The sequence below is a fragment of the Amblyomma maculatum genome, chromosome 1 (assembly GCF_055883805.1).
Source record: "Amblyomma maculatum isolate TAMU_Amacu chromosome 1, ASM5588380v1, whole genome shotgun sequence".
Classification (NCBI taxonomy): domain Eukaryota; kingdom Metazoa; phylum Arthropoda; class Arachnida; order Ixodida; family Ixodidae; genus Amblyomma; species Amblyomma maculatum.
Window position 1 is genome coordinate 262,364,078 of NC_139344.1, and position 24,813 is coordinate 262,388,890.

At 42.5% G+C, this 24,813-nt stretch overlaps 2 protein-coding genes across 2 annotated transcripts in view; one reads left to right on the forward strand and one right to left on the reverse strand.

Annotated features, from left to right (window-relative positions):
* The window catches only part of LOC146206407 (calsenilin-like), a 30,789-nt gene extending 26,781 nt beyond the window's left edge, over positions 1–4,008 (forward strand). The window contains exon 6 of the mRNA XM_084591081.1: positions 1–4,008. Within this exon, the coding sequence (XP_084447207.1) occupies positions 1–48 (48 nt within the window). The 3' untranslated portion in view covers positions 49–4,008.
* LOC146206408 (uncharacterized) lies at positions 3,881–24,813 on the reverse strand. The gene is made up of 6 exons (XM_084591080.1): positions 24,334–24,813; positions 21,948–22,062; positions 18,913–19,020; positions 11,224–11,740; positions 10,871–10,968; positions 3,881–4,069 (listed from the first exon to the last, which is right to left on the reverse strand). Exons 1-6 carry the CDS (start codon positions 24,456–24,458, stop codon positions 3,938–3,940), a joined length of 1,095 nt encoding a protein of 364 aa, XP_084447206.1. The 5' UTR covers positions 24,459–24,813; the 3' UTR covers positions 3,881–3,937.

The following is a 24,813-nucleotide window of genomic DNA, read 5'->3' on the forward strand; positions in this document are numbered from 1 at the left end:
GACGACACCATCGCCAGGTCATTAACTCTTCTGGACACGACGCTGTAGCACTGGTTGTCGAGGAATTCTCGGTATTGTCTGAGAGCAGAGCAACAAAATACGGCCAGCGAGCACTCATGTCAAAACTCAACCGTCACTTTGAACTTCGCCGTCCAGCGATCCTGCAGGCCACAAAGTTTGGAGCAAATGTCGCATGGTTCCCTGGACAGCCTTCATGCTGCTACACTCAACAGAGTACAACACATTGCTTTTACGCAGAAGTATGCAAGGGTAGGCTCAGTGGCACATCGCAGTTTTCAGTTCTTAACGCTTCATTATTTCGTGTTAGTGTAGGAACAGCATTTGACGACGGGGCTGAACACAATGTCGTGATGCAACCGCATGAAAGTTGGTCGTCCGTGTCGATAGGTTTACGAGCCTAGCTCTGCTCAACGCAGTCTTTTGATACAATCACTTTTTAGAGGTGTTGTTGGTGACGACTGGCACGTTCTGTGCATGCTTCGACACTCCATGAGTGCATGTATTTTAGTAAAAAAGCCTGGCCGAAACTACTGCTGCTGCCAACAAATCTGCAAGGTACAATGTGGGCAAGGCCGATTATGCACGACTCCGCATAGCAATCTTCGAGAAAAAAAACAGCGTCGCGACAAAGTTGTACTGTTCGAGCGCGGGCATATGAATATCGAGCAAACTGCTTTGAGGAGCCATTGTGCATTTAGTTTTCTCCGTTCTACAATGAGTGAAAACTGAGGTCCAGTCGTTGCCCTTCTTCCCCTCAGGTGCATGCTTTTGTTAGTTTCGGTGTTACTGTTCTGCCTTCATTCAAGGGTAGTGAAGGTTACTTGTGACAAGGCCACCCAAAAACTAGCATTGCCGAGATAGTCAGCTGGAGACGGTGCAAACCAAGGGAAGTCAGGCATTCCCATTCGAACCGGGCCACTCATAGCATATAAGGCCTTCAGCTGTTGGGGCAAATCACTTTTTTTTTTCTAAAATGTGGCAATGGAACGGCCATCGAACAACCTAGCGTTCCATGTGAGCAGCTAACACATAGTTTCATGTATAGCCACTGCACTATGACTTTGCAGAACACTGTTGTGTAGCACCGCGTCACAGCTGAGAGACAGACCGGTACAAATCAGCTTAGCACTCCCGCGGTAGCACTTAACACAGCAATGAGCCATCAGTAAACAAACTTGTTGTGCCCGCGCAGATTGCAAGATGGCACCATACGGTCCAGCACATTACAGAGAGCTCAATCAATTTCGCGACGCATGAATTCAGCGCTCCCAAAGTTGGGAGGCCCGCCTTTAGCCAAACCAGAGCTCTCATCTTTCAAAGGCCAGTGGCACTCACAATGAATACAGTATCTCGATGGTGGTTAAGCTTCCTATCCGCGTCACATGCAAGAGCAGTGCTCATGGATCAGCGGTGTCGCTAATATGGGCAGGTTGGGCTTTGCAGTAACACATGGAGTGCATTTAAACAAAAATATTGACTGATGCACTACACTGCTAGCGTCATCACATCCCGATACTCACTTTTACATCAAGGGTCGAGACGGCGAGTAGGATTTGGCAGTCATGCCTGTGCAAACCTACAGTGATCAGCGGGCATATATCGCAAGACAAAATTCTAGTGATTGTCAGTAGCACTTTTGCTGTCCAGTGAAACAAAAGGCTTCCATAAAAAGATGTCAAGTTGTCTAGTTTTGGAAGTGTCACATTACAATAGCAAAGGCTTGGCATATGTAGTCTTCTCTGCACGTTGCCAGATATATATTATATATACACACATATATATGTATATATATATAAAAAGGAAGATGTGAAAGTCCTGCTATTTTTCTTTCACCCTGTCTCCTTACTGCGAGGGTTCCTACAGCTAAACAGAACTTCACATCAGTACCTTTTCTTTCCTTTCAAGCATGCCACTAGGGAACTAACAAGAAGCGTGTCAAAGTAAGCTGTTTCGCAAAGTTATGCCATCAAATGCTTTGCCTCATTTTCAGAGAAGGATGCTAAAGCATACTTAAATGTACTTCACAATCTAAAGCATGGTCTCGGACAACTCATGCCAGATACATCCAGTATAAGTGTGTAATTTGTTTCTCATTGAAACAACACAATGCCAGCCATCTCATTTTATACTGAGCAATGCACAATGAAGGAAACAGAGGGAGGCTAAACATATGTGGACGTGAGCAAACGTCAACTTGTTTATGCGTCTTTTCTTTGTGCTGCTAGGATCAAAATTCACTACCTTGCCCAACTTTCAGTGCTACTAGAGTCGTTACATTCAAATGACCGACAATACTGGGCTAAACAAAATTTTTTGATACTTGTAGTACAATAAAGATTATTAACACTTCTGAAAAGCTACCGTAATTAAAGAAATGTTGCATAATACGGCAGGTTCCCCATAGCAACACCAGAGCAAAACATTTATATAAGGACCAGTATGTTGGCAAACCACAACTCTGTGTAGCGAAATACTGTTGGTGCTCTGTTTCGGCTGAAGTGCAAGGGTGTGCTTGCAAGGAAAGAAAAGCTGGTGTGAAGGCAAGGCCGGCCACAAGGTCAATCCAAATGTTTCCGTGACATTTATGTACAGTGTAGGACCCTGCCAAGGTCCACCAGTGTCGAATGGCGCATAGCTTGCCGTATAGCCATAGCTATGATAACATTACAGGTTGTTGTGCCTAGCCAGACAAAAAGCGTGACAAATTAAAATATAGCACACATATTTTAGAGCTGTTCTATGTCAAAGTGGAAATTCATTGCCAACAAATTCTACTGTGTAGAGGGGGCTTTCAAAGGTGACGTTCAGTGTGATGCCTTTCAACCAGGGAAGGAAAGAAGGACACTAGCCAATAAATGTCAAGTGGGAATGCTGTGCATGTGCCTAGCACGTGCACGAGAGCCAGTCAGTTCCTGTAGGCAATCAGAGAGCAGCAGTGTCGCAGCCAGAACTCGTGGTGAATGGGCACGGAGGCCGTTAGCAGCAGCTTGTCTCCTGTGGGAGCTACCCCGACAGGTCCAGGCGATGCATGCGGAGAAAGTGCTATTTTACATGAGTTCAAAGTTTCTCAACCCCTTGCATCAGAGGCGACAGCTTGACCTGGTTGCTGCCATTTGCTGATACAAAGTCGCCTTACTCTGTTACGAGGGTGTGTTTGTATGTCAAGGTTCTGTCACCCGCTTCATGTTTGTACAAAGATCACTATTTTTATATGTGGACAGTATGCGTAAACCCTTGCAACATGCTAACCCATTTGCAATTAGGCAAGCCATGTTTCTTCCCCTCCTGCATCTCCAAAGCGCCTGTAAGTTGCCAATTTTAATGCAGCCCCTACAGTGGTTTGTAGACTGGGGCTCAGTATGACTGGCTGCTCCTGAGCTGCGTGCCCCTTCCTAGGCCTCTTTGTGTCTTCCATGCAACCATGTAACCTGCATGACAACCGTATCAGTATGGCTCTGGTAGCCCAACTTATTTGCATGTGGGCAATTTCTGTGGATTTCTAAGTGCTGTTGTTCATCAATCAGTGTGTGGTGATTTTGGTGACCTAGGTGTTGTACTTGCGATATGCATCAGGGTTCTGCTGCAGGTGAGGTGAGCCAGGAGCAATGTGGCCCTCTAAGGCATAAGGGTATTTGTGTGCAGGCCAGCTTAAGATGTGTTTCAAGTATTTGTGTCTTGGGTCAGACCCCTCCATGTTTGCAGTGTGTTACTCTGTTGTGGTTACAATGTGGTGTCTTCTCAGCTTACTGCATGCCATCCTTGAGAAAAATCTCGCTGGCACTGGTGAGACGGCTCAATAAACTGGGTTTCTCAAAGTGGCTTCTGTATCCTGTATTGCATTCACAGCCATACCAACATCTGAAGAGATAACAATGCATCTTTGTTTAGGTTCTAACAATGCATGTTTATTTTGGTTCTAACAATGCACAAAACGGACCACACTACCTTCCTGTTCAAAGTACCTTGTATTGGCCAGTACCTGGTCAAACTTAGCCTGCATCTCTTCCTCTGAGAGGTGCCCACCTCGGTTGCGGCATTCCTTGAACACCTGCACGAGTACACAGGTTTAGCTGTGGTTACTTGGCAATAGTAACACACAGTACTAGTTACTTCAGACCCTCTTACCAGATTATTTTGGCCAAGCTTTCAACATGGGAAGACAACACCCAGGGGGAAATGTAACCACTTGGTGAGCTACTGGCAAGACGCGTGATTTAAAAAAAAAGTAAAGTCTGCCATTCATTACGAATGAAGAGTTAAAAAAAAAAAACTTGTGGGGCAATTATGGCACAGAAAAAAAAGCATGTGAAACAGCAAGTGCTGCAAGGTAATAAAAGTATTTTATGAAAAGTATCTCTCTAATGGCACATATGCACACCAGGCTCAGCTCGATAATTAGAGGGAATGTAGCGTTAACACAATGCAACATGGCATGACACCACACCTGCAACTTCAGTCTGTTTTTTATGGCCTTGAATGAAAAGGTAGCTAGCAAGGATGTGAGATCAGGCAGATAACTTACTTATTGCACTAATAAGAATCATGTCCCATCTAACGCTGTTGGCTACTCTTTGAACCTGTTACACTACTGGCAACAAAGCTCTTCGAAGGTGTTGAGATAAGCTGCCTGAATGATGAGCGTTCTTTACTTTTTGGCATGATGTGCTGGTTGAAAAAAAGGCCAATCAAAGGTAGGTTGGAAACTACTACTTACTCAAAAGTAATGACATGGGTACAATATGATAATAAATTTAAGGTACCCAATTTCAAAAAGTGGCATAAAGTAATATCAAAGTGCAAATTAGGCAGAAATAGATACAAAATTCCTAAGCTCTTTAATATAATTCATAATAATGAAACTATTATGTAAATAAAAATATGTAATTAGAAACTTCATGCAAATTCAGAACTACTGAACTATTTACATATATATAAACACTTGAGAACCAGCAACACAGTATATTTCTGAAAATATTGTCAGTTCTCTTTCTTCGTGCATTTGATATCAGTTGTGGTTTCACTTTATCAAAATTTCACATACATTAAGCACACTGATGTGGCCATAATATGAAGGCGACAAATGCTTAGTGTTAATGACTCATAAGTTAGCGTAGCAAAGCAAATGCAAACAACATAGCTAATTTGAGTGCAAATGGATTTGCAAGCCCATGAAAATGAGATTACAAAAGGAAAAAAAAAGGTGGTGAAGGTGCCAAGAAAGTGACTTAGACAGCCACCATTCCAGCTCCATCCATTACACTGAAAATTCCAATGAAAGAATACACAGTAAAAAAAGTATTTAGGCCCTCTAAACATGCTTTTTAGCCCATTTTGCAAGCACCAAAGAGAGTATGGCAAAGAGATATCTGAGGTTTACTTTGTGTGACAGCAGAAATTGTTTGGAAAATCAATTCTATTGCTAATTTTTGTCACATCATTAGCACTATAGTTCATCCTCTCAAGTGTTATAGACAAATGGCTTGCACCAATCAATATGTGACTGCACTATAGAAGAGCTGCTTAAATTAGGGTCTGCAATCATTTAGCACCACGACCTGTGCCTACTAGCAGTGTATTTCACTACCATTGTTCTGAACCTTATTGCTTAAGGTAATGCTCGTAAAAGCAAGAAAAGGATAAAGCTGTAAGCGTCAAAGTATCCATGCATGTCGTAATATGAGAAGAGAAATAACAAGCTCAAGCATTACACCGAAGCTCTTTAAAATGCCAAACAGCCATGGTGCTAGACTAGCATTGTTGCTTGAACTTGTGAGCTCACTACTGCACAAGCACAAAGCTCTGTGCAAAGTAACCACAAAGACTTGAACCATGTACCACAATATGTGATGTGGGCTATTTCAGGCAGTTTATAAAACAACCTCCACTATTGCAAAGTATACATCAAATAAGCCAGCTCATGTATACACGACCTAAAAAAAAAAAAAAAAAGGCTACTCCTGCAAGCATGTGCACTAAGTAGAATGCTCCCAGAAAGAAGGAAGGATGGCTGTCCCCCCACACCAGACATCCTTTCATTTTCTCTAACTATACACCCCAGCCCCTAAACAGCAGTCTTGGCAATGTATAGGGGGCAGGCACTGGGCATTGTATCAGTTCATCAGCACTTGTCTTAACCAATCTCATGGGGTTTTAAACGTGTTGCCAAAGCCCATCAGTTTTGTGAGGGTAAAGCTGCACTGCAAGAAACTGCCACTTTTGTATGCATATGCAGCACCGCTTGCAAGTCAGCTGGTTTCAGACTTTATATAAACTTCAGTGGCCAGTTGACAGCTGTACCTCCCCCCTACTCTACTTCTGGCGATCAGTGTGCTGGTTTCGATCGGCGAGCCACAATTTTTAAATTCAACACACTGCTGCAAACTCAACTGGCTTTTGTTATCCCTGTTGTTTCATTACTGACACAAGCAGATAGCAATTTTCTGTTCGGCACACAAGATTAATGTTCAGTCTGCACTTTCACCACTGTGCAATTTGTTAATCTGTAAAGGATCACTTAATATGCACATGTAATTATCTGGCACAATATAAAATGATCATAATAATGCAGAAAGCTGTCTGCAAAGCTGTATGTCAAATCTAACTGTAGTATGGCCAAGAGCAGTGACATCTGTCAACAAGTATTTAACCATTCATACCACTAACACGATCACTGTGTTCGTTTTCTTTTGGTCATGATTTCGTCAATTTAAACAGCCAAATTTGCTTCCTAGTTTATTTGCTAAGCAACGTGCCTACTAGTGACATTACACGATTTCTGATGAAGTTGCTAGACCATGCATCTTCTCTGACCCAAAAAATAAAATCTGCTGTGTAGTTATTACTGCTCACTTCTCGTCAGTTCTTTTTCCATGCATTACAAAATAAAACTGAGAAACAGTCAAAATGATTGACTGTATGTAATGATGTGGGAGTTGTTGGACAACTTAATGGAACTAAACCACATCTTCTTTGCAATCACAACCACGGCACCTGAACTGTACCTAAGGTGCTCCTGAAGATGTTATTGAGCAATGCCTCAAAGAAAGGCATTGGGAGTTACTACGGTAGTCATGCATCCAGCACTCAATTGAGAACCTAAAAATCTGATGCACCTTTTTGCACCACTGGCTTGCGCTACGACACAGATAAAGAAAGACAATTTCTTAATGTAAGGCGTCATGAAGCAGTTTTTCAATGGCGTAAGGCTGCTCGACTCAATGCGAAGCATTTTTTGGTGTACACGCTGCAGAAATCATAAAGATGCAGGGAGAGGGATATTGAAAGGGTTCCAGATGGGTTCTTTTGCTTAAGGGGACATCCTGCACACCAGCAGCCTTCTGCACTAGATCACATTTGTTAAAGTTTAGCAACATGATTTACAATTATTGCAGTTAAACTTGGATATAACTAAAAGGAGAAAAATTCACAAATCTTCATCACGTGTGATTTTTGCATTATGACATTTAAGGACAAAGCAGGTTGGAAACCAAAATTAAAATCAAAATACAGGCAAAATGGATTACTAGCAGAGAATAACAGTAAACATGTACTCAAAGTTGTGGAAAGGGACACAGAAAGAGACACAGAAAGAGGGTTTAAGAAGTACCATCAAATGGCTGCATTTTGTGAAGCAAATGCCACTAAGTGTGGATGACACGTAAAAGTCCTCATAAGTGAGCTGATAATTTGCAATTTTTTAAAATTGCCACTCTCACACCTTACTACTGGCAACGGTCTTTCGCATAAATTTTGCCTCTGAATGTCCTAAGCCATTCATGAGGTCACTAAGGAGGCAGCCGTCATGGGCTAATCTAATACGATGAAGAAGGCAAGGTGCATACCGGGCAGGAGAAGGTTATGTAAAAAAGAAAGAAAGAAAGAAAAAAAAAAGAGCACAACTGAGACCAATTGACTTCGTGACACACTTGTGGCCGGAGAGCGGTACAGGTTAGTTCTCTTTGTTTATCTCACTTGGCCCACTGTTTGAAATAAGAGGGAAAATTTGGAGGCTGCTTTTGTTCGCCAATATCTCTGGTGCTACATAAGACAGATTGAATATTTTTACAAGAAGATGACAGGCAATTCCATATCTATTAGTATCACTAGCTTTCCTTACACACAGTAGATATGCTTTCAGTGCCCCTTGAGAGGAATACTTCGAGACTGCTTTAAAATTGCGAATGTGCCACCAGCCACCACCATAACTGCCACAGCCCGCGTGCCACAACTACACGCATGGGGTGGGAAGAAGGGAAGGGGAGGTAACAAGTTCCCGCATCTTCCAGCATTTTGCTACCTTGGTCTACCCAGCTGGCAAGTAACGAATTCTCATTTTCAACTAGCATCTGTGCTGCTCTCTGTCATCCATTCGTGCCACACGTCTGCTGTTGCCACCAGAAGTGTGCGAGCAATTGCACTGAGATGATGAGCATGCACTGCGTGTGTCATGTCTTCTTTCGAACCTGAATTGTCGCTGCGCCACTTTGTGCACTGCTATGAAAGTGAAAGCTGCGGAGGTGCTGTACTGCAAAGGAGAGGTACCAATCACACTGGCGTGTTGCAGTAGCTCCATTCATTAGTTACAACTGTTGACGTTGGCATTTATTATCGCCGAACTTTCACGCAGTTCTCCTAAAAGTCAAGTAACACAGCACTCGCTTCCAGACAGTCGGCTTAGCAAGTTCACTGTCAGGGCCTTGTACAGGCGTACCCAAAAGAGAGTGCTCAGCTCAGCCTGGCCTGCGGCATAGCAATTTCTTACCGCGCCTGAGCCGGGTCTGGGTTGGGCTCAGGCCTGTGAACTGACGGATCTGGATCGAGCTCGAGCTTGGTAGTGAACGACGACTTTTACTGAATGCTCACTTGCTATATTCTCAAGAGGTTAACCGGTGATGGCAATGGCAGATTAAGGCAATAAGCACCAGTTTTTGTGAATACAAACTTCCTACTGTATGGTACTGCCATGTGAGATGTTTGACATGTAAAAAGAAAATTAAAACAATGATGAAAACAAACAAAGTTTATGTATATAAATGCAATATATATAAAATTATATGTAATATAGTCCTCTTTTCCTGATGCTCATTTTCTTTCTTTGTAAGCATCTCAAATTCTGAAGCACTGAAAGCATTGTGGACATCATTTTATTACTTGCATTCAAGGTGCACTATAGAGACTTCTGAGCTCATCATCTTTTTATCGTGGGAACTTGACCTACACACTGAGCATTATTATAAATTTAGAATTATAGTCCTGTGTAGTGCGCTTCTCTATTAAAATCAGATTAAATGTCCAGGCTCCTGCCATTTTTTAAAACTCACCACAGAGAGAGAAAGTAGGAGTCGACCAGAGTGTGGAATACACTTTAGGCAATCGCGTGGTGGCTTGCCAGTCTGCCGCTGGTGGAGTAATATGTGGAGTGATCTTGTGAACATAGTCCGCTTGCTTCAGGCTTTTGTTTCAATTATATGTTCACTAACCCATAAATATGTAGCAGTTGTATGCATAATGTGGTTACAGTTTTTCCAAAAGCATCATTAAGGATTAATTTGGGTGCCTTTACTGATTACATCATTTTTGTTGGCCACTCCAAAACGATGATGTTCAGTCTTGCGTGGAAATTTTTATTTCCATGGATTTAATTTGTAACTATGCTGTCTGTGACTAAAACTATTTAATTGTATCAACTCAAAAAACAAAAGTGAAAATTAAATTTCCTACAACGCTGTTTAAAGCTTTAATTTTTCAAGCACAGCCAGAGAACAACAGTAAAAGGCATTCTGTCTCTACTATGTTGGGGCTCAATTTTTAGTTCCGAATGCATCATACTTAGCCCTTCCTTATCATGTGCCTTTAGTAGCCGCACAGGTTACTTAACTGACGAATTTTGTATTTCCTGATTATCTATTATTTCCTTTGCTTTGTGGCACTGGCCAACCATGTTTCTTGGAGGACAGAAGATACTGCGTATTAGAGATAATCGGGGCCTCTGGGTGGAGAGAGTACCCAATAAATCTTCCCTTCAAAGCTAGCGTGCTTGCAATTTGATTCCTCAGTGGCAAACCAATTGAAAAATTAATAACTGCTCTATAAATGCTTCAAAAATTTAAACCAAAAATATAAGATAGGAAACAGCCTTCAGTATATTATTTCGAGAAAGTTTATATTTATGACATCTATGGCACTGTGCTTTACGCACAGAAAAAGAACGAACCGTACAACAAAAATGAAATAACTCAACAAAAAAAATATACATATATTTAAGAGAATTTCGCTGCTCTATCCAGAAACCAAAGCACCTTTTTGAATGAAATTCGTAGTAACAAAAACATTTGCCTTATTGAATCCCTTTGAGCCCCTGTGATGTTTTTGGGTTTGAGCTCGGCCAGGCCAGGTAGGTCAAAATCTGCTCGGGCTTAGGCCGGGCCCGGATGGATATCGGAGATACCAGGTCAGCCTCAGATGGTAACAAAAAGGGCTGCCAGGCTTCAGCCAATAGTTCCAGCCCATGCAGTGCTCTGTCACTACATCAAGGTCAACCGCTTTAACATCTTTGTTATCTGGAGTTCACAAGTACATGCGCTAAAAGCCGGTCAGCATTTGGAGATGGGAATTTGTAATGAGGAATTTGCTACATGGAGGGTTGTTACATCCATGTTTAACAGTATATAACCTAAATCTCTAGAAATTTCAAAATTAGAAACCAAACAATTTATGCATATCCATTATTTGTACTGAAAATTCATATCATTAAGAAAACCTATAGACAGAATAATTTACTGCATTCCTAGTGACAGAAACATTTAGCACACAAAAGATCTTGAAATTATTCAGGAGTAAATTGCCTCACCTTTTTTCGAAGTTGTTTGAGAGAGAGCTCATGACTGTCGGCTTCTAGCAATGCTGCTTTTACAGCCTTCTTCCACTTGAACCTGACCTTTTCAGATTCTGGATGAATAAGAACAATATAAGAGACAGAAGATAAATAAACAGCAAGAATTTGCTAAGCAAAGGATGGCACATTTGAATATTTCACCCAGACAGCTAAAAAAATAGAGTGCCAACAGTTATCGTCTGCAGTCAATGAATCTGCGAAAGAAGAATGCATGCCCATATAGTTAGATCCACTTGCTAATAATTACAATTACTGATAAACTTGCTGAGTCATTCTAGCATACAGACTGAACACCCTCCCTTACTCACCATTTGTTTCAACGGCCTCATTTTCATCCATCTCAGCCTGCTGCTGAGGCTCCTCGTCCTGCTGTGCATCGCCATCAGCATCATCCCGTTGCAGTTTCTTCTTAAGCCGTTTTTTCTTCTCTTGTGTGCTGTCTTGTGTGACTTCCTCACTTGAAGCATTATCTACTGGCTCCTTCTTTGGCTTCTTTGCCTGTTTAACTTTTTCAGCGACAGTGCCATTCTGATGATCTTTGCTCAGCAGGTGTTCTTCATCACCTTCCGGGATGTCTTCACTAACAGGATCATCTCGCGGTCGCTTCAAAGATTTCTTTACCCGTTTGCTTTCCTGATTTGAAGCATCCTGGAGCTCTTTTCCGTCTTCTGCGACACTATCCCCCGGGACGTGATCATCTGGCTTTGAATTCTGTTTGCTTTCAGTATTGGTTTTCTGAGCAGATTGCTGAGCATTTTGGATCGTCTGCCACACATCTTGAGCCAAGCTTGGGTTTCGCACTCCCATGCTGGACTGGAGGAAGTTCTGGAAAGCACATACAGTCAGATAAAAAGAACTCATTCTTAATTCCAGTGGCAGTTTAAAATTTATGCCCTGCAGAACAAAACAAAAATGAAGGAAAAGGGCTAAAACACAGTGTATCTTTGTGTTAGATTAATTATAAGCAGTTCGCTCCTTATCGCAGAATGATGGGCTGCAATAAATACAGTTCTGAATGAAACTTTTACCTGCAATACCAAGTGTAATGCAAGCTGGGTCCCAGTCTCAGTAAGGAAAGTGCTAAGCCTATTAAAGTAAGTTCACAATGCTGTATGTGTAAGTAGATGGCAGCTATCACTTTTCCCTAGGTGTGTGGCAACTGGCGAATTTGCCACACGACAGACACTTGTGCCATCAGATAGCTGAGTACTAAGGTAACAGTTCAAGTGCATTGGCATCGCATGAGTTAAAAGATATAGTGCAACACAAGATGAAGGCAGTGGACAGCGAGAGGAGACATATTACTACAAACTTCCAATGAGAGCAGAGAATTGTACTAGTTGATTTTGGTCTGAGAAGAGAGGCAGTTTCCAGCAGCAAAAATGGACAGAGACAGACACAAATAACACTAACACTGGATTGTGTCTAATGTTTGTATTACTTGTATCTACTTGTCTTTGTCCCTTTTTGCCACTGAAAAATACATTGGTCACTTTAAACAATTTATTGCGAACTGCTGAGCTGAATATATAGGCACGTCACGGGTAGACGTCACATAAGCGCAGCAGGCGAAATTTCAGCAGTATCACAAGTATTGCAGCTCTTTACATGGTAGGATAATTGATGGCTTTGACACCACCATATGTGTCGTGCAAATTATCGACCATCCCCACCTAGATAATTTTATGGGTCTGTTGGCCACTGTTTTCAATGACAGTGCAATTTCCATGTCTTACACTTCCTGCAGTGCACATGAAGAAACCCTCCTTGAGTGTCAGTCATGTCTTTACAATGCTCATGAAGGCAATCATTCAAACACCTCCCATGCTGACCAGCATATTTTCTCCCAAACGTCAACAGTCTCTCGGTCTATGCTATGCTTGTCATATGTTGTGGCATATTTCTGAAATCAGAGTTCACTTTTTCATTTGTCCACTGCTTCTGCATTTTGTGTCGACTACTACTATGGTTAGGGTAATGCTACGAGTAAGCAAAATTCTCAGCACAGATTTTGACATCATAAGTTTGTGACTCCGGCTGTTGCCAAAAACAAGCAGTTTGAAGAGGGTTTCAAAATATCAAGAAAAAAAATTCTGATTTTGCAATTTGCATACTGCAGCATGTATCTCTTTTACTTAAGCAATTAAAAACTCAAAAGAGCCCGAAATATTCTTTTAACAAGACAATCTTTCAATCGATGGATCACGTGCTGAGGAACACGTGAGCCATTAACATCTGCTTCATCCATGGTGGAAGATGCATAACATTGCTCCAACAATTTTTGCACCATTTCTTTTCTCCTCAGTAAGATTTTCTTTCCACTGCTAATACACCCTGACAAAGACATGAAAACTGCTAGCAAGATATGTTGATTCAGTGTTACAAGTGGCAGGTGCCAATGGGTGCACGGCGCTTGGTATGTCACAGACCTAGGCTGGTAGTATTCAAACTTTGCATGCCGCAAAACAACAAACATTATGCAGTTAACTAGAGACAGCATCTAGAGCAATTTTCAGTGTCAACAATTATGCACAGCCTTCAGCACAGCGTGATTGACAAAGGAAAAGCCCAGAAAGTGCTGACGAGCTATTCTTTCTGTATTCAAATAAAGTCTTGAGGTAAGCTTGCTTTGATCTGTAGTGTTGATGTCCCAAAGTGACTGAGGCTATGACAGAATCTACAGTGTAGGGCTCCAGAAATTTCAATCACGAGGAGTTTGTTAACACACAAAGGCTTGCTCATTATGCTGCACATAATTTGCAGCTGAAATAAAATATGCATAAAGAATCTTTTGATAAATTAAAATTATTACTATACAACTAAGCACTAATGGCAGTTTAGAAATTGAAAGTTCCACGGCACATGGCATAATGCCACAGTTTTGATTAATTGTGCATAACCACAGTTCTCCGCATGTTACACAGTGTTCTGGCCTCAAAGTGTTTTGTGCTAAAATCTTTAAGAAGCTGTCATGTCTTTTGTGCACTGACATTTAACTGTCCTACATTTATGTTTAATTAGGTATCCCAAAAATTTACCACTGCTTGCAAAGCTTTGGCAGGTTTCAGCAAAGCTGAGAGTGATCCTTGTTTGTAGTCAGTTAAATCAACTCAATGGGAAGCCATTCACAGCATCAGCTCTGTGTATGACCCCTACCCCTCCATTTTGCCGATGCTTATTTGTTTTTTCTCTCGTCCTGCTCATGAGCATGCCTCTGGTGACATGGCAAAGTACCGAACAGTCGGTGGTTCATGTGACACGACAAGACCGCATGTCATGGCTGAATTGGCCGTAGCTACCAACCTTGGCAGAGCTTTTTAAAATGGGAATTGAACCCAATGAGACCCTTGGATTCTGAGTCGTGCACAACATCCCTAAGCCATGCAAGCACATTCATACAGCTCGATTAAAGCAGGACTTCATATCTATGTCGGGTGGTCTTTCATATAATGTGGTAGATTATGACTACGCTAACGAGGATGCCTGACTCGAGAAAGTGCTTATGCATCTAATTCACATTTGGCTTAACCATGATAAATCAACCTTTCTATAAGGAATTCATGGATGCAGGCCAGCAGAATAGACCCCTTTCATAAATGTCAAGTCGGCTTCACCTCTATGCTGCACTCCCCACTAATGGCAGAATAGCAATGTATTGAAACATTACATTATGGCCATAATTCATATGATTTATGCATCAGAACATATTTGCATAATTGCCCTATCGCCAATACATGCATCTGTGTAGAAGCAACATGCGATTTCAGGTCTATATCGCCATTTTTCTGGCGGCCAGTGGCACCATGTTTGGGGCAAGAAGCAGTGCGGGAAAGCCTACTTAACAATTTTTGCAAGGGGTCCGTAAATTGTCAAGATCAGACTGATGAATACTGAACCACCGCCACTTGTATGGTAAGTGCAGTCTATCATAAATGAAATTTTTAGTTTAATTTGGTCTCAGAGCTTTACCATTGCCATAATGTTTCACAAGACAATAACATTTTTTCTAGGCTGACCAACATACCAGTTTGATGAGACAGATCTCACACAGATGCATGATATAATGTAAGCCGACCGAGTTTTTGGACTCCAATCATTCGGGCTTTAGAAATATTTCGAACTTCATTCAGGAACCGTCATGCGCCCCAGGAACGTGTACAATTTCACAACCAATATTTCATACTCTGTCGTGTCCAAAAGTTCAATTATTCAAACCGAATTTGGCACCAGCAATACCGTGGAGATCGTTTTTTTGGCATGACATAGACTAGAGCGGGCATACTCGTCGCAAACAACAATTGGTTTTGCATGACCATGAAAGCTAGACGAAGCAGTCATTCAGACGGACTAACTTGGCTCTCTGTTCATTGTTGCCATTTCAAGCAGTGGCAATACTCGCTTCGACACCGCCACTGCTCTTCGGGAAAAGCGGAAGGGGGGCGGTAGTCAGTGCATTCATGGAAGCTCTCGATCCACTCGCTTTTTCCCGTGAATTCCACCTTGCTCTTATCGCTACCATCGTTACCCATGAAAATTGAATAATATTGCTTTGCGCGGCGCGTGCATTTGTTCGCAGCATGAGCATGACCTGCAGTTGCGTCACAGTATGTCGTAAAGTGACATGGACATGACAAAAGCATGATCAGCCAATATGTTCACACTGGAGCGTTGTAGTAATCACAGCTTAGCATGATCTGCTTCTGCGGGGCACCACAACACATGCTTTCCAGTGGTATGCACATTTACCGTGTTGGCACCAATCAGCACGTGTGCACTAATGGCCGCCTACGCCGTATCATATCACGCCAGCGTGTGAATTGACGGCTGTGACGGCTGCCTCTGCCATTTTGGATCACGCTAGCACATATGCATGGGCGGCATGCAGAACCAGATCACAGTCACAGATCAAACTATGCTAGTATAACAGTTATATCTCCCTATCACCGACATATAAACGAACCATTGAAGCGGCAAAGTTCATAATTTGTAAAGCTAATTTTTTTTGCAAAAAAAGAATATATTTTTTTTAAATTCCATAAATTTTTTGGACTGTTTGATTATTGGATCACTTCCAGGGTTCTACAGAGTGCGAAAAAACGGTCGGCGACTGTATTAGCACGATTCTAACGCGCCCCCGATTGTAACACGGAGTAATATTTAACACCTGGAAGTTACAAAAATAACTTGGCATCGATCCTACCAAGCACAACAAATAATGCAGTGAACAAGTGTCTAAAAATTGCTTAAAACCTTTAATGGAACAAAATCAGCGCACGCAAACACAACCACGAGACGTGGACATTGTAAGCTGTTCGCTGTCAGAGTCTGAAGACGGCTCTTTCTTGCTGTCCACCGACCATGAACAAGGGGTTGGAAATTGCACATTTTTTAAATGGTCACATGACCATTGCCAGCAGGAGGGCCTTCCACGCATCATGAATCCATCTCAAGATGTCCCCGAGCGTCGCTCTCTTGAGACTGCCTGCTGGTGTGAGGGCCTGCTCACAGAGCAAGTCGCTGTACGCTGCGCGCACACGATCCTTTATGGGCTTATTTAAGCACACATCGAGTGGCTGGACAAACGCTCCACCGAAACAATAGAGGAGTCTCACCGAAAAATCACCGGCTTGCTGATACCGATGGCAATGTGGTTGGCCATGGTTCATCGAGCTGCTGAGTGTCAGGTTTAGAGGTCCGATTGTAACGCGTTTGTATTTCTAAACGCTTATTTTCAGAAAAAAAAAAAAAAAGGTGTGCATTGAAATCTAGAATCGTGCAAATATGGTATATACTTTAGGCACAGCTGTTCAAAAAGAAAAGTTACCAAAAATTGCTAATTCATTAGAGTAATAATAAACAAAGAAAAAAATGTAGGCTCCCTACCCGAAGATGAAACAACTCTTCTGTACAAAGGGATGTCAGATGTCACCTTGCCATTTATGAGCTTTGCTACTAAAAAGCATGTCTATTAGAATTTCAAGCGCCTTCCTGAGAGATAGCACTCCGAACCATCAACCATCCTAAAGGCTTCATTGTGAGCCTTCACTAGTTATGTGATGTGATACTATATACACAATTCTTTTCTTTAGTTCATCCCTTGGCATATTTCATAAGATGAATCCCAACATGACCTCTTTCAGGAGAAAAGCAGGCCTGAGACTATGAAAGTAGCCAATGAAGAGGAGGGTAGGTACAGTTACCACTTTTGAAACTGACTCCATTCCATATTTCAATTTCCTGCCCTTTACGATTAGCTGAAGTGACGGCATGCTCCATGTTCACTCATCATTACTGGCTAAGGCACAGGTTATGGTGCTGCTTCAGCCACTCAAAAAGTGCAGAAATTTTGGAATTTAGCTGGGAAAGAATGAGTACAGCCAAAGCAACCCAGGATAAGTTCTCAATTTTTCACATGCAATGCCAGGATTGACAATATGAAACTATTGTGACTCCCAACCTCTCTGATTCCTGAAGAATGCAGCACTAAAGAGATATCACACAATGCAGTCCCAACATCGAGAAAAAAAATGTTCCGATAAGTGCTCTCCCCCACCACCCTTATCATCATAATCATTTATTCGACCGTTAAAGGCCCATGGTAGGGCATTACAAACAGGGGAGAGTCGTACACAAAACATAAACACTGCTGTCAGGAGATGGAAGTGTTAGCAAAATAAAGCACTGGGCTTTTTTTTTTCCCCATGATTTATACAGCATCAACAAAAATACAGCAACTTATACAGCAAGATAGAACATTAAGTGTACCTTAAATCTTATGGGATTACACTCAGTGACCACAGACTCTGGAAGCAAATTTTGGAAATACCTCTCAAACTTACCCTCCCTTTTCCTGAACAAGCACTTAGATAAAATGCTATTGGGGTAAAGAATTTGAGAGTAAAATGCACATATATCTAATAGTTATAAAGCTCTCTTTAGTTTCCCACACACAATCATTCTCAGACTACCACTTCTCTCTGGTAAACTGGAAGGCTGGTCCCTGTGGCAGCCGCCTTCAGTGACCCATCCACCGTTCTTGCCCTACCTTCTTGCTTCCACAGTCCTACACTGGCAACCACCTTCTGGCTGAGCATTCTTATTTTCTAGCCCCCCCCCCACACACACACACATCACTATGCTCTCAGCATATCCTCCTCCTTCCACATACCGACGCTTCGAACGGTTCCTGTGGTAACGGGTTAGACATTTCTTCCCCCTCACTGCATCCTCTTTCTTACATGGCAATCACTCTGCAAGTGGCTCCCATGGCAACCACCCTACGGTTGTGCACTACTACAACAATCCAGTACTAAGGGAATGGGCCTTTGACGCCTTCACTGTAAAATTAGTGACTATAGTGCTTAAGTGCACCTCTGAAGAGCCAAGTAACCAAGTGATAGGCCAAAGTCAAAAACAAAGAATGCAACAAGTGACTGTCACCTAACACAGCAAAGCAGGAACTTAAAAATTGCATGCAAAAACTAATTTTCATACCAAAGAACTAGTTAGGTGTAACCAGCACACCAAGAGTCAAAAGTAATGAAAAAGATGCAAGACATTCTTTCCACAGGCTTCAAAGATTTTCCTTCTAAATTAGCCCCACTGCACATGATAATGAGCTTACCAACCCGACGGCTAACATGACTGGCATGTCACAGGCGTGCTTCCCAAAGCTAATTACCTTTTAGGAGTTGCACTTTTCCCAGAACCTTAAGCTCACTATCTACACTGACTCTACATAATAATGTACATAGCATGATACAGAGGCATTTAGTGCCTTACAAAATGATCTACTAAAGATGTATTTTGTTTTGTTCATCAAGAGAATAGCCAGAAACAAGTGCACAGTGAAAAACCTGAAAAATTGAGTGAACCTGTAAGAGAGTTAATGACCATAACATAATTTCATGCACAGCAAAACAAATCGTATATTTATGTGCAAAAGAAACATTTGACCACCCACAGACCCGGACACCCACACACATACACTAAATTACCTTGAAAGGCTTTTCTTTTCGGGGCACATTGTTGAAGGACTGCATCCTCTCGAAAACACCTCGCACACGTGGAGCGACATCACGGGTTGCAATAATTTTGGAGAGAAGCTGGAAAGCGGAATATGGTGTTTTTATTCTTGTTGTGAATGAATGCTGATTTATCGATTTATCTGTACAGCATAAATAGAAGAATAAAAAGCAGCTCTAAGCCTAATTACTAAAAGTTAAGAAAGAAGTAAAAAAAAAAAAAAAGAAAGAGAAAGATTTTAGTGCTTTGTTATGCACCTATATACTGCCGAGATGCACTCTGGTATGTTTTTCAGGCTAACAAGTAAATATCGGCTAATATTATACACAAAAAAAAAAATCATAAAAAACTGTCATAATTATGCAGAACTACTGTAACGTCACAGCCGCAACAAAAGAGAAAACAAAAGTATAACAAAATATCGGTTGCATTAGCTTCATAGTGCAAGCAAGTGTTGCGAGCATCCGTTTCATTTTGTGTGTTTATTTTTCTAAACGGCCATTTGTGTTGTTTTACAACTAAGAAGGTGAGGTTCTCCGTCTTTGTGCGAGAGTCCGTGTGTGCGAGGGGCCCGAAGCAGTGCTACCAATTCCGAGGGAGCGAACTCGGACGCGAGATGGCTCCCGCCTCGACGTTGCTCAGAAGGGAGGCATTTGCACATGTCTGTCCCTTCTCTGCGTGTGTTTGTGTTTTCTGGGCATATCTATGTGTTTCCTTTACGTGTAAAGTCAACTTTGACAGAAAGCAGACACCATCTTTGTGCGAGGAGAGCAGTGCGAAAAAAGGACGAGACGAGGAGTGTGTGTTCGAGCGTGTGCACGAGCGGTTCGTTGTCTGGAACCATGTTAAGTTTTTTGTAACCAGCCCTTGTACATTGTGTATATATTGCTGCAAACCTCAAATGCGTGCAAGGACATCTCGGCCTTGCACGCACATTGCACCAAATCCTGGAGAAGTATTATTGGCCACGGTAAGCTGCCGACGTCGCCCATTACGTCAAAACACGCCGTGAGTGCCAGCAACACAAGACACCCCCAACGAGACCTGCTGGTCTACTGAACCCGATACCACCCCTCACTAACCTCTTACAACAAACAGGGATGTACCTGCTCAGACCCTTCCCAACTTCATCGATGGGAAACAAGTGGATCATAATGGCCACGGACTACATGATCCATTACGCCGAAGCAAAAGCCCTGCAGCGGTTCCGCAGCGAAAGTCGCCAAGTTTTTCATCAAACAAATTCTCCTCCAACACAGCGCCCCTGAAGTGCTCATCACGGACAGGGGAACAGTATTTACAGCGGAGCTCATTCAAGCCATCTTGAAGTACAGCCAGACAAGCCACCGGAGGACGACTGCTTACCACTCGCAGACAAACGGGCTTACAGAACGTCTGAATAAAGCTATTCGTGGACATGCTCGCCATGTATGTCAACGCCGAACACAAGACCTAGGATGCCATCCTGATCTTGATCTTGGTACTTGAGCTTTGCGTATAACACGGCTGTCCAGGAGACAACCAGAGCGACCCTGTTCAACCTTGTGTACGGTAGGGAGCCCACGACAACGCTCAACGCGATGCTGTCGCACGTGACTGAAGACAACCTCGAGGTCGCCGCCTACCTGCAGTGTGCAGAGGAAGCCCGATTCGCCTGGCTGCGCATCGAAGAGCAGCAATGCACCGACACTCGACGATACAACTTGCGACGACGCATGCAGAGTACAAGCCAGGAGACCGAGTCTGGGTATGGCGCCGATTCGCCTTCGTGGAGTGAGTGAAAAGTTGTTACGTCGATAATTTGGGCCGTACAAAATCCTCCGCCGCATCGGACAACTGGACTATGAAGTCATTCCCGACGGTATGACAGCATCACAACGGTGACGTGCACGCCCAGAAATCGTACATGTTGTACGTCTGAAACTGTATTACGCACGTTAAAGAATCCATGATGTTTCAACTTTTTGATGTTTATGTTTACCTTTCTTTTCTTATTTTGGGAGATCGAGGCAATAATTTTTTTAACGGGGGAGTAATGCCGCGAAGCATTCAAATGTCTATTTGTTCTTTTTCGGCAGGCGCCGGCATGCGGCCTTATCCCTCTGATTCGAATGCACGGATCAATTCTGTATTCTTTGCTTGTTCATGTTCGTTGTCACAAGGCGCGGCTTTATCATTTCCTTTGTGGCGGCAGACCATTGAAGATGTATCTCGAAAGATTCCAGCCACGCACGTGTGCTTCTACAATGTTTCAGGGTATGCTAGTCACCGTATGCGGTTTTATCTAGATCTTTCTTAGACGCCTTTAAATTGAGCGCTGACGAGTGAAACTGCGTTCTTTGTTCGACGAGCACCGAGCACGATTATTCTATCGCCGCCGCCAAATCGCTTAGTCCTTTTGCAGGCGCAAGTCAGCCCAATAAAGAGTTTCTTCAGTGCACTCCCAGACTCATTTGTTTCATTGGCCTTGTCACCACCACGTGACAATATAGTAAACTTCAATACTCGTAACTGTAACTGGTAGGTCATCCTTCTATCTTTTTGTACAATGATTTTCTTCTAAGTTAGCTGAAAAGCTAACAATAGGGTTTAGCGCCACAAAGCAACATAATCTATGAGGGCTGCTGTAGTGGAAGGACTTCAGAATTTTCGACTACCTGGGATTCTTTACAACTGCAACGGCATCACACAGTATGCGGGCACCTTGTATTTCACCCCCATCGAAACACGGCCATTGTAGCGCAATTAAACAGATGTCTGGCGTCCTAATTACTAAGCCATTGCGGCGGGGCAAAAATATAAGGAACATTTTTGCAGTTTTCAGTGGTTCAATACTCCACCCATGACTGAGCTCTTTTTAGAAGAAAATTATTCAAATCATTAATACACACAATTCACGGGATCAATAATTTGTTCCTGTGATTAATAACTAACTGAGATCATATGAGCTTTACATTGGTCAATAGTCTGAACCTAGCAAAATAGATTTCATAAAACTTCAGCTTACTTCAGTCCACTCCTGTTGCTTGACTTCTCCTTTGAACACAGGTGGCTTGAAGTTTTTCCCTCCATATCGTTCGGCTTCAGTAATACACTTGATGTGTTCTTTGTATGCATCTCCCCTGTTTAAGCAAAGGAAGCAGAGCAAAATGTTACAAGCCAATACCGTAGAACCAGAAAGCTCCAGTTGTTATGTGCTGACACAGGCAAGCCTAGAATGCATTACAGAAGTACAGAAACCTCATTTCTGGGTTCGTGTTTTATCCTTTGTAATGATGCCTAAGACATTACTGTACACGGATCACCACATCATAATCACCTACGACTGCTGAATAAATTATAATCAAATTTCTTTTCTCACCTGTTTTGGTTTCAACGGCCAATCAATGGCTGTGACGTCAAAGTCAAGTCTAGGTCGTGTAAGGGGTGAAAATACAGCGATATAATCATTCCTGTATCGTTTGAATTCACTAAAATGATAAAGCCAGCCAGCCTGCCTCAAGAGCAGGAATTACAACAAGTGAAGAATTGGCGATTATATCGCTGTTTTTCCATGCCACGCATCAAGACTTGATTGTGACATCACAGCCATCTCTTGGCTGCTGAAACCAAAACTGGTGAGAAAAGAAAATTCAATTATAAACTATTTAGCAGTCGTAGGCAAAAACTGCGTTGGGATTGATATACAGGAATGGCTTATGCATCATTAACAAGAAGAAAAATGCCACCAAAATTTGCTGTCTATAGTCCTTTAAGTTGATAGGAGGGCATAAATAGTATTGAAAATGAGCCAATGCGATAAATGAGTGTTGTTCATGAAACTTGTAAGTAAAGCTAAATGCCAATAACACAAATTTGGCCAGCGAAGCTATGTTTCCAGGCTCTGTCCTGGTTAGGACCTAAGACATCATGTGCAAGCCGTCTACAACAATAAACTGGTCAGTCGACATTGCTACAAATTATACCTGCCAGAAATCGGCATATAGCTGTGAAAAGGTTTGTCTAGAACACTCAGGCTGGCTCTGCAAAGCAAACACTGAAAACTTTGAATGCCACAGATGATTTATCTGCATAGAAAAACAAGTGACACAATCACAATGAAAACAGTGGAAGGCCACTGTAGCATTCTTGACAAGACTGTACATGTCAGCAGCATCTATCCCAAAAATAACCAGGATACCATGACAAAACAAGGTGAAGATGGCTATGCAAATCAAAGGAAACCGAGAAAAGGCCGCAGCGGGGCCTCAAACCATTAACCAATGCTTTGAGAAGTAGACTTGTCTTCATTTGGGCAGGACGGTCCCCACTAGCAGGGTGTTTTTGGAAGAAAAAAGTGATGACCGCACTGCCCAGATGAAGACAAATCTACTTGTCGGAATGCTGGCTGGCGGGCCAAAGCTACAGATCAACCTTTGTTCGTTTCCTTTGACCAGGACACCAAGACTACTTAAGGAGTGGCTTGCAACAAGTTAGCGACACTACTGCTACCGGCTATTATCAGCAGAAATAATAGCCTGTGTGATGATAAACTGCGCTATTGCTGTCCTCCTCTGAGTCCAAATTACAGAATAGATCTAATCACAAGCCCGTCTCAAACTGATCCACTAACCCTGCTCCCATTGGTTGATGCTGAAAGCAAACATATTAACCAACAGGAGTGGGGCTTTGGGACTGTTTTGAAATTGGTTTGTAATTATATCCGTAAATGAATGGGCTCCTGGATGATAACAAATATGAGTGGCAAGGACAGCCTGGTTACTTTTGGCAAAGACAGCACATAAAACACATTACAGCACTCAATGTCACACTGGTAATAATGGTGATGTGCTTGAATACAGGTGACTTGGCACAATCAAGCCTATGCTGAGGAGCAGTGAATGCGAGGAGTCGCGTTACTAAGGTGAATGTATGCGTCCATCATGGCAAAAAATTCATGTTCAGTGCTTCCAACATTTGCTGCTTTGGAACCACTTTTTAAACGGTACATCATCAAACGACCCATGCACAAGAACAGGTACTCAAAGTTTAATCACACGTCGTAAAAATTGCCAGGACAACCTAGCCCCAACAGACATTTAAACAGAGCAGTCTGAACATTCTTGTCGATGCACCAAACTCTGCCACGCAACAATACATCAGTAAAACAGGGTGTTTTCGGATAAATTACATACACTAATGGTCATCAACCATCAAATGTCATTTACATTATGGTACAACGTAGGGAACGCTTTCTTAAATATGGAGCCACCAGCACGATCAATGACAGCATGACCAGCTTACAGGTATCCTTTTGATGTAAATTATCCCAAGTAGACGAACGAATATGGCACTGCTCTCAGTCCTTACTAGCATAAAACGACGCGCCGCTTGCCATCTGACTTACAACTTACCAAAAATCCTTGTTGCAATCGATGCACGTAAGCACATTGCAGCTCCGGCATTTGGTATAGTAGTGCTTCTCTACTTGATTCTTCTTCAGCGAATCGCCGCATGCGTTGCAAGTGAAAACTACCATGCTTAGCACAGATTGCCTTCGGTTAACTTAGAAGATGCAAAAAGAATGAAGTGAACTGTGGTTAGCAGGGTGAAGACTTGAGCGGGAACACGTGCTATCCACTTACCGATCTCGAAGGATCGGCTTGAGAACAAACAAGTCAACGTTTACGTTAAAGTACTATTAGTCAAACAGCGATCTAGCCGCAAATATACGATGCACCGGCTATGTCCCGTGTCTGTACCTGAGCAGCTTAACAATACAACCTTTGAAGTTCAAACGACGCTCAAATGCGTCGAACACACCGCACAGCACATGTGCCTACGGCATCGAACACGAAGAGCGAAGCACACGCACGCCGCACGCCATCGCTAGC